Source organism: Amphibalanus amphitrite, unplaced genomic scaffold, assembly GCF_019059575.1.
Source record: "Amphibalanus amphitrite isolate SeventyFive unplaced genomic scaffold, NRLGWU_Aamphi_draft 000308F_arrow, whole genome shotgun sequence".
Classification (NCBI taxonomy): Eukaryota; Metazoa; Arthropoda; class Thecostraca; order Balanomorpha; family Balanidae; genus Amphibalanus; species Amphibalanus amphitrite.
The window spans coordinates 480,279-497,699 of record NW_024881803.1 but is presented as its reverse complement, the minus strand read 5'-3'; the positions used below and the strand labels follow the sequence as shown (position 1 = coordinate 497,699).

General features: G+C 50.3%; 2 protein-coding genes across 4 annotated transcripts in view; one reads left to right on the top strand and one right to left on the bottom strand.

The window, feature by feature from the left end:
- The window catches only part of LOC122388099 (FAD synthase-like), a 31,819-nt gene extending 19,213 nt beyond the window's left edge, over nt 1-12,606 (top strand). For all 3 annotated transcript variants that reach the window (XM_043378885.1, XM_043378886.1, XM_043378887.1), the window contains 7 exons: nt 2,435-2,578; nt 6,147-6,292; nt 7,012-7,227; nt 9,964-10,137; nt 10,734-10,855; nt 11,232-11,373; nt 11,912-12,606. In XM_043378885.1, coding sequence (XP_043234820.1) covers nt 2,435-2,578; nt 6,147-6,292; nt 7,012-7,227; nt 9,964-10,137; nt 10,734-10,855; nt 11,232-11,373; nt 11,912-12,068 — 1,101 coding nt within the window. In that variant the 3' untranslated portion in view covers nt 12,069-12,606. The remainder of the gene's footprint in view (nt 1-2,434; nt 2,579-6,146; nt 6,293-7,011; nt 7,228-9,963; nt 10,138-10,733; nt 10,856-11,231; nt 11,374-11,911) is intronic.
- Nucleotides 12,607-12,895: 289 nt separating this feature from the next.
- LOC122388101 (3-methyl-2-oxobutanoate dehydrogenase [lipoamide] kinase, mitochondrial-like) overlaps nt 12,896-17,421 on the bottom strand; it is a 91,886-nt gene continuing 87,360 nt past the window's right edge. The window contains exon 10 of the mRNA XM_043378889.1: nt 12,896-14,457. Coding sequence (XP_043234824.1) covers nt 14,316-14,457 — 142 coding nt within the window. The 3' untranslated portion in view covers nt 12,896-14,315. The remainder of the gene's footprint in view (nt 14,458-17,421) is intronic.

Sequence of the window (17,421 nt, the reverse complement as noted above, 5' to 3'; positions counted from 1 at the left end):
ACAGAGATACCTGGTGTAAATCCATGAGTGGTTTCCGTTTATATGATTTGTATTACTCTACCGCTGCGTTATTTCTTTTTCACTTTGCTATAACGGAATTTTCATGAAACGTAATGACTGTGTCTGTGAAATGTTATGTGAAATATAATCTCGGCTTTGTCACAGCATATACGTCCAGCAAAACTTTGACGAGATCAGGGGAGAACTTTTCAGCGGGAGGGGGAACGGAGTATGGAGCCCAAAGATGCCTCGATGCTATTTTGATAAGTGAACTGAGACTTTGGTTATATCCGCCAGGGACGCAGGAACAGGGGGAGGGGCTATGGAAGTAACTCCACTTCCCCGTACCTTTGACAAAATTAACATTAGCCCCATGGCGTTGCATGACAATACCTTGAAATTCGCCCCCTCCCCTCGCCACATACAGACACTCACACACTGAAGCATTCCCGCCTCACAGTTATCCGCTACAGCCAGTAGCAGGAGTGTCGTCGACGGGAGGGCCCTGAGGGACAAGTGGAAACTGCTGATGGAGGACAAAACCATCCCGCTGTCGCAACACTCACCTGGCGACGCCGAACCGGCCTTTCTCGGAGAACTACGTGCTGAGTTCGTCTCGTGTGCCGAAGAAGTGTTGAACTTCAAGCGAGGCGACTACCGTGAGTTTGTGGACCTGTATCTGCTGTACATCGGTGAAGCGAAAACCCCAGAGCGACTTCAACGGTTGGGGGCGCTGGGCAAAGCGAGCTGGATGGCGAAGCTGCTGTACAGTCTCAAGCTGACCCTGATGGAGCAGCGCATCACAGCCATCCCTCGGGGTGCCATTACCACGACCCTGCAGACACAGAAGGCACTAGCGGCGGAATACCTTCAATTAAAGGGGGGGGGGGCACTGCCGACTTTTGGTCCCATTCTTTCCATGCAACGCCCATAGGGCTTATGTTAAAATGCCAAAATCAAAGGGGGGCACGGTGCCCCGGTGCCCTCCCCGTTCCGCCGCCTATGACAGAACTAGGTGAAGGCGTTCGCCCAGTTCGTCACGCATATATACGCGACGTAGTGGCTGACGTGCGACAGACTAGTGGACGCCGCCTGGAACGACCTGCAGCTCCATCGCCACCTGCAAGCGTATAAGTCAGTCGACAAGGGCATCACAGTCAGCTATCAAGGCATTGGGAAGACACCTCTGGTACTTGACTGGTGATATGCTGCCTCTAGCACTCTTCAGTGATAAGGTTCCGGCCGCCGAACGACGCGCACTCGCAGACGCCATCATGGAGCACAGGCCAGCTGACCTCCCAGTGCGAGTCCCAAGAGAGCGATTCGGCGCTGACTTTGGCAAGCGAAAGTTCCCAACCCTCTCACCGTCCAGCTGGCTGGCAGACCTCGCCAACGCAGACTGCTGGTTCGGCATACAGCATCTGCACATCGACCCAGCGTTCCTCGCCCTCAGCACTGAGGACTGGGTCACCAACGCAGCGTTTCAGGCGGGATTGGCAAACGTGTAGGCCATCAACACCGTCAACGACTGTGCCGAACGGGGTGCTAAACTGGCATCCGACTTCGTGGGAGCTGCAATGAGCGAGCAGCACCTGCAGAATGTGCTGCAGGCTGTGGAGCATGGCCGTCCTCTGCAGCCAAATATTCGTCGCTCGAAGCGCAAGATGGCAGAAGCTACGAACTAAGGCAGCGGCCAGCGTGGCGCAGATGTAATGGCTGACAGCCGCAGACCAGGCAATGGGCTTCTCCCCAGCAGCTTGCTCCGCTTGTTACAGTGTCACACTCCAACGCCAGTGCAGATCTGAACGAACGCGGATACGCTGTTATATGTGATAATAACTGATCTCAAACTGATGTTTGGAATGCATTATGTTCGAAATATATGTTTTTGTGCATGTTAGTTCTCGCCATGGATGTCGAAAGTAAGCAGATTTTTTACAACCGTTTTTCGCTATTTCGGACTCAATGAATGCAAAAAAAGACATTTTCTTGAGATTTGTCGGGGTCGGATGGACGTCTAAATATTTATCTAATTTCGTGAAACTTCGTAGAATCTTATTTTTTGTGCATTGGAACAAAATGGTAACTAGAGCTAATCGATATTTTGATTTTTAATTTCTGCCTTATAATTTGATGCACCCTGATATGTACGCAGTTGATTTGTGTGAGCCGGATCGGGTAATTTATACAGGAGATTCTGCGTTTCATTTTATCATCATATTATCCCCGTGAGCTTGGTCGGTAATTTAATTTGTACAGTATGATGCTGTATTTTACTGATTATCGCTATATCATTTCTGTACAGGATCACTGTATCGCACTATCGCTCACTGTAGATTTCCTCTATTTGTCCCAATTACTAGACATGTGACTCATGTATATCACTGTATGCTCTACCTGTGTTCTGACTCCCTGCTTGCATCTTCTCTGCCAGGTTCCAAGCACTGCCCAGCTGGTCTATGCCGAGGATAAGACCCGAGGCGTGCGCTCACGATTCCCCGTTGTACGCATGCGCAATGTATACGTTCTTCCCGGTGTGCCAAACCTACTGGAGAAGGCCTTCCTCTTACTAGCAAAGGTGAGTGAGAGGATAGGATGTTCATCTATTAGCCTAGCTCCTGCTGATAATATCTATGATATATGGAACATTATCATCCTACTGACTGCTATCCAACCCATCACTTGTCCCGAATTCATTATTTGAATTCCTGGAGCTGCTTTTGGAGATCCTGATCATGCATGTACAGTGTACACCCCTTACCCTTTCATTCGGCAGCTGGCCGGAGTTCTTCCTCGTTGCGGTTTTGGGGTATTGGTTGCTGAGCTGTTATGTAGCGCCACCTGCGATGATTTTCCCTTTGTAAGTTCTCGTTTTCGCTGCCTCGACAGATGGCGTTAGCTTGGGCCTCTCGGCTCCCATCCGCCTACTGACCGTGCGTCGTTTAGGTAGTCGGCTTATGAGCATCAGGCATTAACGTGTTGGTCGAATGAACGAATCAGGCTGGCTTTTGTTGCAAAGCGCGTTTTATCTCAAGTGTCTTATTATATGGAGTGTGTCATCTCCGGGGTGACCGTTAGAGCGGCGGGGCGGACTGTCCAAATGGGACACTCCCCTTCCACCGAGACGGTCTCGGCCACTGCGGCACACCGTGGCTAGTCTGTCTGTGCAGTTCTCAATGTCTCCAGCTGCACCCTATCCTATCTGTCGATAGCCCAGCAATGGTCCATCATCATCGTTCGTACTAGTTATTATTCTATCATACTATCATACGGTGAACGAACAGTCGTTCAGAATGCCTAACCCCATCTCGCCTGCCGCCCCCTGGCGCTGTCTCTATCAGCTGTGCCGTCCCCCAGTCTCCAGGCTGCCTACTGGGGTGAGCGGAGGATGATCTATGGGGTGGACTGTTCCCGGTAACTGCAGATCATCCAGTGGGGCCGACGTTCTTGTTAGGCCGATGTTGTGTCTGGATGCAGTACTGAGTATATCTGAGTTGTATGGCGAGCCTGAACGGTTCGTGGAACCGGTGCCGGTGGTGACTGTACGGTTCGCTGGGTACGTTTACTGGCGACAAAAACAAGCCATGGTGGTCGATGTGGCGTCCCTGTGGACCTGTCGTTGTGGGTATGGCGACCCTGAATGTCCGCTATTGTCGGTTGATTGGCCCTGCCAGTTAGCTATTATAAACCTGGGGCCGTGGAAGTCCGTCATGCTTACGGCAACCCTGGTGGACCGATATTCCCACGACCTAGCCTGTGCATGTAGTAAGTCACGACCGACCTAGGTATGACCTGGTATGACCTAGCCATAACCTAACCTAGACCTAGTCTCCCGACAATTCGTGCAAGGTGAACATGAGCGACGATTAAATGCCAGGCAGAGTTATTTTTCCATGTCTGGCTATCTCAGCCGTGTCGGGGCCAGTGGATTTCGGGGATGCCGCGACGTTTAGGAGAAGACCTAGAGACTTCATCGTTGTCCTGTCCAGTGTAGATGCACGTATTATTGGCATGCTGGCATGCATCGATGGATGTGCATATTGGATGCATATTGCATATTGCACATCGCGCATGTATTATGTAGGCCGTGCCTCGTTACCTACTATTCGATATTGGTATGCTAATTCCCATGGCCATTTGGATTGTCATGCTACCTCGGAATTGTACTGTTTCCGTAGAGGCTCTCTGCTAGCTGTTTGTGGCTTTTCAAGAAATTAGACGGTTAAGGATGGACCGCTTTTCGTAATGAGGCCGGCATTCAGTGATTGATGAGCTAGGCAAGCGGTGCCTGCTTTCTTCGTTACTCAGATACTTCTTTCACGCAAGATATCTATGGTCACGCTACCTTTTCGTAATATTGCTGCAATTGCAGCAATATCATTATTGTTATCAACCATGGAATAAAAGGTTGAAATTTCCCCCAGGCCTTGATCCTGCATCGTTCTAGCATGGGATCATTGAACTCCAGTGTATTTTCTCGTTCTTAGTTGAAGCAGGTCAGAACAGCTGACACAGCCGGAACCGGAAAGTCGTGTTATCCGGAGAGTTTGGCTGGATGCACGGAGACTGGGCTTCACGCTGGAAAGACCGGTCCCTTTATCCATCGCCATTGCTGATCTCTATTCGTTTACTGAGTGGTCTGAACCCTAGACGAACTAATGCAGTGCGACGCTGCAACTATCCTTGCAAAGCATTATGTACAGCCATAGCTATGGCTCAATTTCTAAAGAAATCGTTGACCGAATGCCTGTTTCGTGTCTGGAACTCCGCTATACACGTGTTTTACCAGCAGCGTTGCGTCATTTTGTAGGCGTAATCTGCTTCACACGTCATCGGGCCAGGCGGGCTGTTGCATCATTGCCGCCTCTGCCCGGCCCCCACTGAACCCCCTCGTGTCTCGGTCGGTCGAGCGACTTTCACGAGCGACGCTGCGCTGTAACGGTAACGATTTTGTCCTGATGACGTCATCCGGTACATACAGGACTGTTTGTGACGTCATGGTGGGTGACCGGGGTCACGGAAAAGGTCAGCGACACGACGTGCGAGGGGTTAGGGGGTACTGATGGACGCAACGGTTGCCACGGGAACGGAATGGGCGTGGGTTGTATGTGGACCCAATGTTGATTGATAAGGCATGTCTGTCGTTCAGTTGAGGCAGAATCGACATCAGACTGGTGAGTTGAGGCAGACGGTCGGTTTGTTTGTGAGGCGCTTCTGAGATAAGCCTGAGTTGGCGTTGAATTGTCGAAGAACATTCATTGAAATAGCGTTGAGTGTTCAGTATGCCAGCCTTGAATGTCTTGAGCGTCGAACTTTTATATCGATTCTCGGTATGTCGCATCTCTCACCAAGCGCTGACTCGCGAGTCCAAATTGGCTCGTTTCCGAACTCCCCACTGAGTCGCCCGTGAGTCATCAGTTGATGAGTCTGTCGCTACTCAAACCATCTCCTTTCCCCTTCTCCCCTGTCCCACCGTGTTGTGTTCCATTCCATGCGTCCTCCCACCGCCATGTGGGCGCAGTGAACCGTATCGGCGAGCGCTACGTCAGCTGACGTGGCCCTCCGCCGCTGCCGCCGCCGCCGCCGCCGCCGCCGGGTGGCCAGACGTCGTCTGTCGGCTAGTAGAGCGGCCAGTGGTGACGAGCCGGCCGACCAACGAGGTGTGGGGTGGAGCAGCGGTGTTCGTTTCGGGACTGAGTAGTGAGTCAGGCGGCTGCGACAGGCGGTGAGTGAGTTTCCGTGGACTGTGGAGGTAAGGCGGGGTCTGTCGATAAGTGAGTGTCCTGTGTGTCCTGTGTGTCCTGAGTGTCCTGTGTGTCCTGTTTGGAGAGGGTCCACGTTGAAGGTCACCAGGCACGTGTCTAGATGGACCGTCGAGGCTGCCCTTTGTCCAGCCGGCAGGGGGTGCGGCTGTTCTGACGGGCCGCCGGCCATGAGATGTCATCGCGGAGGCCTGACACTTCTCCAGGATCTGACATAGAGGCATCCTGTCACTCTAAAGACATGACAGTGTCACCGCCGAGTCATGATATCGTGTGGGGCCTGACACACCTCCGAGACTTGACACAATGACTCAGCACCACCGCTAACGGTTTTCAGAGCTGCGGGCCACAAATCCTAACTGTAACGTGTTTTCTGTCCGACAGGAGTACTTTGTGAATCCGGACTCGCAGTTTTGCTGTGACGAGGTGTACCTGTGGCTGGACGAGGTCTCTGCGGCCACTGCGCTAAACCAGACTGTGGCAGAGTGCCCCAGTGTGACGTTCGGCTCGTACCCGGTGCTGTATCACAGGTGAGAACACTGGTATCTGTAATTAGTTTTGTGGATATTATAGATAGTCGCGATTCTACCACCGAATGCCGACACATGTGTGCTCATCTTCCTCTAGATATTATAAAGTCAATGCCGTCGATCTGAGTCATGACGGAATGCAACTTTTGTTGCATCCGTCTTTGATCTCTTCCTAAGACGGTGATACCAAATTTCCGTCGCCGATTTCGGTGTCTGTGGCGCCATTATTGTCTGCGGTGTCTTTGCCGTTTTTTTACCACAGTGATTCGATTTTACTTGCCGGACTAGTGTCCATTTTTCTTTAGCCATTAAGCAGACATTATGTGCTTGATAGGCGAGCATTGGTGATGCTGTTTGTCTGCCGTAGACCACAATAAAGATACCGTTAAAACCATTTTCCTGTTGCTCTGTGTCACATTTCCTTGAAGCCAGGTTTATCGATAAAATCAAGTGGCCTGTTTAGGCACATAAAGTAATATAACAAAGTAAGGTAACTTCATAAGGCATTATCGGGCTAGTTACTTCTAGCTACACAGCTCATAATAGGATACTGGATCTGAGATAGTCGGATTCTATTGTAATAAAACGGTTGCCATCATGTGCTGATGTTCGACTGCGCTCCATCTTCCACCTGCTCTACCCGTTCCACCGCCTTACCCCACCCCACCCCTCCCTGACAGTCAGCTGACCCCCCCCCCCCCACCCTCCCTTCCCCGCAGTTACTACAAGACTCGCATTACTCTCGAGGCGACCGACATGGCGGCCGTACAGGCGGCCCGCGCGCGGCTGACCGAGGCGCTGCCTAGCGGCACTTTGGTGAACTACACACCTGACCCCGTCACGGGTGCGGCCAGACGACTGGAGGGCATGACCCAGCGGGAAGAGCATGTAAAGGAGGCGGTGGATATAGTCAACCAGTGCTACGACAAGTATAGGTACGGAGGAGGGGGTCGGGTCGGATGGGAAGAGGCGTGGAGTGGGAGGAAGCATGGGGCTGGTTCTGGGGACGTGGGGAGGGGTGGTTGAGTTAAATGTACGGCGAGGGAGCAGCGTTGAGGGATGGGGAAGCCTGGTGGCGTGGGTGGAACGGTGGTCTTGGAAAGTAGGTCTGAGGAGGGGATTATCTGGCCACTAACCTCAACACAGTGCGATTGTAAGGCTTTGCTCCTGTGTAGGGAAGGGGTAGAGATAGTAGGGAGGGTCTGTATACTGTTGGTTGATGCACCTGTTACTGCCGTTAATGATTGTTCGATCGACCGGCTCGGCCGTGTGCGTGCTTCGTTGGGGACCAATTAATTTGGGGCCTACCGTAGCTGCGCAGTGTGGACATCATTAGCTGAGTTGCAGAGCGGTCTGAGCTGTAGGACTGGTCCATGCGTGTGCTATGGCTGAGGTGAAGCTCCCATCAGCCTTACATCGCACTATGGGTCCGATGCACGATTTAGCACGCCAAAAATGATTTAGGTGACTTTCTCAAAATGGCTTAAAATGTGACGCAAATAACGTAAAAATGTCCATATTTTGCGAACACAGCAGTAACTTTTGCCAAAAATGTCACATGTACCCAATATTTCATCGCAAACTGACACATATCATGGAGCGCCATTGCCTTGTCCACGTCCGAGAGAAAAGGGACGCTGGAATTATCCGAGTATAGGCGCTTCTAAAAAATAGTTAAACGGAAATATTTGGTCAAAACTACAGGTTGAGCCATAAACATTTACCCATCGAAAATTTAACTTTGTTTCAAGGCGCGCTGACATAGCTATGTCATCTTTTACATACATATAACAACGTCATCTCCTAACTAATAAATGTAGTCTTTTCTGTATGCTTGCATTCTTCTTATGTTACGCGCCCGAGACGCAAGAGCACTATGGCACGCGGCCGCCGCACCGTCTTTTCACTTATTTTCTTCGATCACCCATGCTATAACAATGCTGCGCCGTATGTCATTTGCGGTGTTTCAGGGACTCGGTAGAGTCGGGTTTTCAGGATATTTCAGTTTGCGAGGCCCGTGGGGCTGAAGTCGGGGATAAATTGTGCCCAGCATTCTTTAGACCAAGGAGTGTTCAGCAGCCAACACCCAGTGGTGATTCCTGAATTTCAGGAGCGGCGGATGTGCGTTAAGACGACCTCGCATTTCAGGAGCGTAGCAGAGACAGTGGACGAGCATATACAAAATGAGCTACACTGTCAGGATCGGAAACAAATTTGCTACATATATGCAAAAGATGGCATACCTACGCCAACCCGTTTGGAAATAAAGTGAATTTATCGATGGGTAAATCTTTATGGCTCACCCTGTAATAATTTGAAGCTTGGGCAATGTGATGAATGCAAAAAAGTCAGCTGTGTCATTGCTTTTTTATTGTCACAGCTAATTTAAACATCCATGTCACAGATGTGTGTGCAATGCTTCAAGAGACTTACAAATACAGAGCAATACTAAATGCCCCTCAATGCCCCCCGGTATTTTTGGTATAACCTTGCTCCCCAATACTTGCCTGACCAGAAACAAGGTCATTTAGCTGCGTCCACCTGCGACGAAGCAAGTTATGAAGCTTTTTCCAATGATGTCACTGCGCTTAGCTACGGCTGTGACATACCGGCGAGCGCTGCGGCAGGGTCACAAAGGCAAAAAGACCAGGGTATTGGTGGATACGACTTATGTATGACAGAAACTCATACCTGATGGCTTTGCAAAAAAATGGCAGTTCTTTCGGGTTAGCGGTCCGAATTCCGGACATTCCGGCACTAGTCTGGCGACCTGGCCCTCAGGCGGTTTGACCGCGTGCCCGGCCCACTGTACCCACGTGGCCGGGGTAGTGAGCTTGACGATTGTAGCGAGCGCACGTATATTCTTGTCGTTCCATCACTAGCAAAACAGGCAGATAAGCAATGTGTATTGCTTACAAAGCCATTCTTGACATCGTCTTGACCAGTCCAGATGGTGTAGGGCCGGTTCAAGTATAGAGGATTTTTCAGCTAGCATTGCTCGTATTTTGAATGTTCAATTGACGACTGATGACATTCGAGCACTGGGAAAGCTGCTTAACAAGTTAAAGGAAAAATGGGTAGCCGCTCATCGCAATGAAGATTGGACTCAGCTGACATTTTGTCTGTCAGAGGCCAGAGCCTGCAACCTGAAAACGGTTGACATAAAAACATCCAGCACTACTATATAGGTACACACGTCACATATCACATGTCACACGGTACCTACATGTTTAGAAATCACGCAAAATCCATTTCGGATGTTCTGGCTTTCATCTCTGGTGTAAAAGCAGCCATTAAATGGCAGTTATCATTTTTGGCGTGCTAATTCCTGCATCGGACCCATAGTGCATCGGTTAGAACCATAACATAGGCGAGGGCTTGCAACGACGGGTGCCGTGACGTTCAGCTGAATTGTGACACTCAGGATGACAATTTTCGAGTCAACGTCCCTTCCGTCCCTATTTTATTTCTCATTCACCCTCTCTTGTTCTGTCAAATCGGACTTGCCCCTGCTGTCTACTTCTTGAATATCTCGATTTTCTGTATTATCCCAATGCCATGACATCCCTGCCGTGAGGCTCTCCCCTCTAAATCTCTCACTCGGACTGAAGTGACCACCATCGGCTTACCTCTTCTCCCTAACTCTATCCCTCCCTTCCTCTGCTCTGCAGCCCGGAGGAGGTCTGCGTGTGTTTCAACGGTGGCAAGGACTGTACTGCGGTGCTTCACCTGGCCCATACGATACAGACAGGCCGCCACCCGGGCAGTCGACTGCGCGCCGTCTACATACGAGAGAGCAAACCGTTCCCGGCCATGGAAACGTTTGTCGAGGAGACTCGGGTCAGGTGAGAGAGAGGGGGGAGAGAGAGAGAGAGAGAGAGAGAGAGAGAGAGAGAGAGAGAGAGGGGGGGTGGGAGAGATGAAAGGAAAGGGGAGAAAGGAGGGGCACTGTGGAGGAAGAGGGGGTTTATAGGGAGACTGTTTACGAAGGGATGCGGGTTAGGGATGGAGGGAAGTAGATAGCCCCGATGATCTGTTTTATCCTGTCCAGTAACGCCATGATACCTGGTTGTCGGTGGGCGTGGGAGCTGGACCCGCGTCTGTGGTGGAAACTGCGCACTGAATGCAGCATCGATCGTCCGCAAATAGTCTGAACCTCCAACTACTGCGCGGTGCCTCACCTCTGCTGCCGCCGCCTACTCCGCGCTTCATGGCATATTGCATCAGCTGAACTCCGCTGCCGTTTCGGAGTCTACCCCATCCTCTGTCTTTCACCCACGCCTCTGCCACTGTGCTCCCTCTTGTCTAACCTATACCTGTCTGATGTCCAACCTATACGTCCTAATCTATGCTATGTCAGACACCTGTCGTCTACCGCAAGTATATCTGTGTCTTCAGATAGGAGCTGGATTTTCGTATAACGTCACCCTGACATTCCCAGGTACGACCTGGACCTTTACATCATCGGCGGACCGATGAAGGCGGGGCTGCACGCTATGAAAGAGCACTGGCCCGAGGTCAAGGCCTGCATCATGGGCACCCGACAGGGAGACCCTTATGCCGGTGAGATATGGGGGAGTGTGTGTGTGTGTGTGTGTGGGGCAGACGTGTGTAGTAGAATAAAGGGAGAGCGGGGATATTCTTGGAGAGGAGAAAACTGTTTTCCACATCTTGTATGAGTAAAATATGGGACTAGGGAATTGCTAGACACCGTGGTCGTAAAATAATAAAGGTCGACCGGCCGGTGTATGCATGACCAAGTTGCTAACAGCTAATGACTTGTTTGGCTGGTAATGCTTGTCAGTTGGTCAGGGTGGTGGTCGTGCTGTGCTCCAGGCTGCAGAGCTGCCCATCCTGATCTGACCTTACCGTGCTGTTTGGTATTGCAGCGCTGACAGCTTTTGACCCGTGACTTAATTTGCTGTTTCCGCTGTTTCAGAGCTAATGAGGCCGTTCCAGCCGACCGACTCGGACTGGCCGCAGCTGATGCGTGTGAACCCGATCCTGGCCTGGGACTACCACCAGCTGTGGCTGTTTGTGCGCGCGCTCACACTCTCCTACTGCAGCCTATACGATAAGGGGTGAGTGATTAGGGAAGGGGCGGGCGCTCACACTCTCCTACTGCAGCCTATACGATAAGGGGTGAGTGTTAGAGGAAGGGGCGGGCGCTCACACTCTCCTACTGCAGCCTATACGATAAGGGGTGAGTGAGTGGGATGGGTTGGGCGGGTCCTTACACACTGTACTTCTTCACTGTAGATACCCACTGAAGGCTCAAGGGTTGCGTGAGAGAGGATGGGCAGATCTTCACACTCCCTTGATGTAGCCTCTACGACAAGGGATGAGTGAGAGGGGGACGGGTCCTGGCACGTCTCTGAAAGGATTACGTGATGACAACCGTTGCTGTGCGGGGATGGGTAATGAGGGTGGCGCCGGTGCAAAATACCTAGCTGCTGTACGGACCATAAATCAGTTAATTGCTCCAAGGTGTTTTGATCCGAGTCGATAAACCCCTTTCAAGTTAGCCTTTCTGTCATGTAATCTGTATGTTTTGCAACCTGCACCGTTCTGCACCTTAGTCAATACCGTGCCGTGACGGTCCCACCCTCCTCTCCCCAGATACACATCGCTAGGATCTGTGGACAACACACTACCAAACCCTGCGCTACAGGAAACCATCGGCGACGGTACTGTCACCTACCGGCCCGCCTACGAACTAGAGGATGTCACCCGTGAGAGGGATGGCAGGATAGGGCGCAGGCGCAGAGGCTCGTGATTAGTGTGACTGTACCGCTTGATTGTAGGGAACAGTTTGGGATTTAGGCGTGGGCTGTTTATTGTGTAAATGTGACAGTTTTTAGGTTGAATGCGTTTTTTTTTTTAATAACGCAGCAGGCAGACAGTGTGTAGCAGTATTTCAGAGTTGTGATCACAGTCTTCATTCGAACCGAGTGTTGGTGGTTTGGATCGCATCGATCATATTGAGACATACTCCGGGAAAGAAATGCTCACAATAGAACATGTGTCATATTTTTACCACGTCAGTGCTGCTACTCTTATGACAATGGAGTTTTTAGTCGGATACTTATGTGTGATATACTTGTCGGCGAGTATGTGTATGGACGAATGAATGTAACAAGCTTGTAGCTGTCCTCATGACATAGATATACCTCATGCGTGTGACGTTAGGCATGTGGCGTGCGGAGATGAACAAAGGTGTTGGATGTGCTGTCATAATCACGAATCATATTGCCACTAGTTTGCTGTCAGTGCGCCATTTGGCGAAATACAAGCGAACATTATGTAGTATTCAATGAACTTGTCAGTGACCGGTCCGTGTAGAACTTCCCAGCGAGTGACCAGCTGGTTTGTAGGGTCGTAGGAGGAAATTGAGTGTGAACTCTACGAAACTAGCTCTATATTATATAACTTTATATAACTTAATAGTTGGTATATAATAGTCGGTATCCACAATCAACCATGGAGCATTGTATCGAGCATGCCCTAGCCTTGATGGCAACGCCGCACAACACGTTGAAGCATCCAGGTGCATACTGCATATGCTCCTCAAACCAAGCCCCTTCAACTGCCGGAAAACGCGGATTGGTTTTACATTTTATTACACCAGAACAAAGCACGATGCGCCCATAGTTCAGATCATCTCGATATCAATTGTCCGAAAGTTAATCACCTCAGTATTTTTTTTTTGTTCCTGCTGCTTCAAATAAACGAAAAACGTATTTTGCCACATAGATTGCACATCAAACAGTGAGCATTTATGCCGATACACTCAAATGATTTGTCATTAGAGATATTTACACTGTCCGCGAAACGTCAACAAAAAGCGTCCATATCACACTGATAAACGTTCTTCCTTTGTTCGTAGGTAACTTAACCGTCCTCTCTAGAACACAATATGGTTTCACATCATCGGCAGGCCAGTAATTTCAAACGTTTTCCCAAACCGGCAAACATGATAATGTATGTTGTCACGTGCCAGTTTAACTGCACAAATAACAAATCGCATGTGTTTTCAGGATCTTGGTCGTTTAGGCAGGGATCGAGCAAAATGGTCCGTATGGCCAGTCTTTTATGGCGCCCCCTGACGCCCACTCGCTCGCTAAATGGAAGCCAGCAACAAGGCGTCTCCCTTGTAGCGAAGTACCTTACCAGTTACCACTGCCTCTCGGCACTGAAAAACGAGTATTTGCCAGAGCACACCGGCCCGCAATGGCATCTGAAGTATCCTTACAAAAGTTACACTTAGCTGCCACCTCAATGAAAAACCACTTACACAAGCACACACAAAATGAAAGTGCGCTTCCCATTCACACCAGCTACAATTACATCTTAAGTCACTCCGATACACAAATAAAAGCGCTAGGTCACTGAGCAACTAAATAAAGCTCTAGGTTATTTTCGATATCACTAAGCGAACTACACTACATAGACACTGACATGGTTGGTGAGGCAGTCTGTTTGCTACCTGTGCCCCATCGAACCACAGACCATCACACCCTTCTCCCTTCGCGGAGGCGCGTCCGTCTCCGAGACACACTCGTCTCCTCAGATCGTGTTCTGCCCAGCTGTCAGAGGGGTAACAGCGGCTCCATCTTCGTCACCGCCCACTATTGCACATCGTTTCAACGCCCAGCAATCTCGAGGGCTGTCTTTGGACTGAGCTTCAACGCTCGATTCCGGCTGCTGGTCGACAAATGATGATAGTCGACTTCTGGTCCGTGATACAGTCGATATCTATAACTTCGAGTAAATGTCTTCCAAACACTCCGCCAGTCCGGTTAGAACGTCCGACCACAGGGGTCGAAATAATTAGAGTGACTTCCCTCCATCCGCCACCGAATAATAAGCATCCGGACACTTACCTTTCCTCTCCAGACCAAACCTCCAGAGGTCGTAGCGACACAGGCCGAACCTCACTGCATGACATCACAAGGTCTGTCGTATGACGTCATATTTCTGTATGACGTATTTCACCTAGGTATGCCATCACTTTGTGACCCGGTTAGAGCCTGAACGGGTCGCGCGCGTTCAGGTGTTTGAGTCGCAGGTAGACATCGGTTCCAATGCCCTGCATGGCCTGCACCTCCAGACTGCCGCCGAGATAGGTGGCATAGGCGCGAGAGGTCGGTAGGCCGAACCCGAACCTGGCGGAGGCGAGGTCAGAGGTCAGGTCACAGAACAGCAGGTCACAACAGGTCAGAGGTCACAACATAAGGTCAGAGATCACAGATCACAGGTCAGGTCACAGAATACAGGTCAGAAGTCACAGAACACAGGTCAGAGGTCACAACATAAGGTCAGAGATCACATAACACAGGTCAGAGGTCAGAGGTCACAGATCACAGGTCAGGTCACAGAATAAAGGTCAAAGGTCACAGAACACAGGTCAGAGGTCACAAAACACAGGTCAGAGGTCACAGAACGCAGGCTAGAGGTCACAACACAGGTCAGGTCACAAAACACAGGTCAGATATCACAAAACACAGGTCAGGTCACAAAATACAGGTCAGATGTCACAGAACACAGGTCAAAGGTCACAGAACACAGGTCAGAGGTCGTAAAACACAGGTCAAGTAACACAAGCCAAGGAATCGCAATAGTCATGGTTCGTGAGTCATGAGAATGAGTTAGGAGGCACGATTTCTAGATCAACGATCAGATCACGGATCAGGAATTGAAGTCACGGATCGCAGGATATAGGCCTATGGGGCGCGTGCGGCGTAGCCGGGTCACACACTTCTTGTGCCTCTCTTTTAAGGACAGGGGACCACGGCCAGCGATTTTGTGTGGTACGTTAAGGGTCACACACGCCTACTCTCCTGTGAAGACAAAAAATTCAGGCATGATCACAAGTTCTTAAAAGGGTACTCATTTCCGCAACTTAAAACGCATAGATGAACCAAGCTATAGCGAGGACAGCCAAGAGAAAAATACCATTGAGTGAAACTATTCATCAATGACTCCCACAGCATCTTCTCAGAGCAAAGGCTTATTCAATGGATAAAAATCTGGCTGCACTGAATCCGAATGGTGCCAGGGTCATATGCGGTAAGAGGGAGAAGGAGCCAGGCCACGGCGTCCCGATTAGTGAGTCAGTGTGGGAATGGGATGGGGACAGGGTCGGGGACTGGGTGGGGTAGACATGAAAACACCCCACCCCTCACCCACTCCACCCTCCACGGCCCCAACACTCAACAGTGACTCACAAATGTCGGGATCGGGCGGGGCTGCGGCGGGACCCATTTACTCGCTTCCCTGCACAATCTTATCGCTGTGTCGTACCGCCAAGCCAACCCTATCTCCCCCCCCCCCCCACTGCCGGATCCCATTAAAGGCTTATCAACACGATACCAACTTGATTTGCACTTGCACGACTGAGGCAACATCACTATTCACAGCTAACATCACTCGCATCAGGTTACAGATGTCTGGTCACTATATGACCAGACGTCTGACCAGACACTATGTGACCTGACACCTGTAATAACATCACAAGGATAGGGGAGAGTGGGGTAATTTGGCCGGTGGTGTAAATTGGCCGCCCCTACCTGTACGAAAGCTGATAAAAGTGAATGAAATAACTTAAGTCTCTATTCATTTGTCATCGGCAGAACTCAGGGCCTATTTTAAGACAATTGGACTGGGGTGGCCAGGCAGTGGTGGCGCCCCTGTCTCTTGTGTTGGCGCCCCCCCCCCCCCCACCGAAATACTGCTGTGCGCAGCATTTCGATGGGGGGGGGGGGCGTCGCAATCGAGTCTCAGAATCTTTTCTTTGTGACGGTAGTACGTAAGGACTAACGTTTCGGGAAAGTGTCTGGAGGCCTTTGTTGGCATAGTTTTTTTTTCTAACATAGCCCTTTCGGGCGATGCATGGAAAGAATTAAGCCAAAAGTCGGCTGTGCATGGTGCAACCCCCTTTCGTCAGAGAACTTTTACTGCTTATGCCGATGGCCCTCAAATCCCCCCCCCCCCGATCCGTCCATGATAAACACCTTCCCATACCAAGCAGCCGGCGTCACTCGAGGTCACTTTATCTTGAAATTTCGATATCGATGACCTAAGGTCAGGTCAATTTTTCGACCTCTCCATTAGGTATAAGTCAATGGGAGAAAATTGAAAAGAGCCTCTTTTAGACGAACGCCATTCTAAACATTTTCAAACACTAATTACGAGTTAACATGACACGCTGAACCAGAAAATGGCACCCGTGACCCCTCGTTATGCCCCCGAGGTCATATCAGGTCACGAATGGTATCTAACAGTTTTTCGCTAATAACTTCTGATAGAGGCAAGCTAGAGCGATGAAAACGCCTTAGATGTGTTCGGCTCGACGTTGCGGATCGACTGATATGCAGCACGACCTTTTCCGGTCAGGTCATTACCTTGACCTGTAGTCAAATTTTCAAGTTGACCTTTCAAGGTCAAATTATAGTTCATTCGACGCGTCTAGACGAGAGGAACACCATGCTGGCAAAAATACTGTCGTGTCTCTCTTGAGTCAAAAGTTATTGAAGAAAACGAAGTTTTTGCACTCTGGAGGCTAAACCGTTGACCTGAGGTCAAACCTGAGAACATTATTCAGAAAGCCCTGTAAAAGAGCTATCGATTGCGCTTTTCCGCGGCGCTGTAGCTCTATTGGTTCCCGAGTTGTCCGTCGGCAGTTTCGAAAAATGTTGAAATAACAAAATTTGACCTTTGATGACCTTTGGTGACCTGACCTTTGACCTGACCTAAAAAAATAACAAGTGGGTATTTTCGTCATGGTTTTTGACGTCCTTTCGGATGCCGCTTACCGCGTGTCGCTACTTGGCCCAGGAGCCGACTTAGAAGGGGGGTGTTCAAATCCCCGCCCCCCCCCCCCAGCAGGGCGTGGAAATCCAGGACCCCCAGTGGGGCGCGGGTTAAACCGCCGCCCGCCAGATTTTTCTCTTGGAAATACCCTCGTCAGAAGCAATGCGTGCACGTGCGTTTGAAAATCCATTGTTGATCACACGGCCTGTCTCATAGCCACATGACAAATTTAATTTTGCGGCCGATACTGATAGGGCTCCCAAAGGTGCAGTTGGCGCCCCAGTAGTGGTGTGGCGCCCCAATCGTGTCTGGGCGCC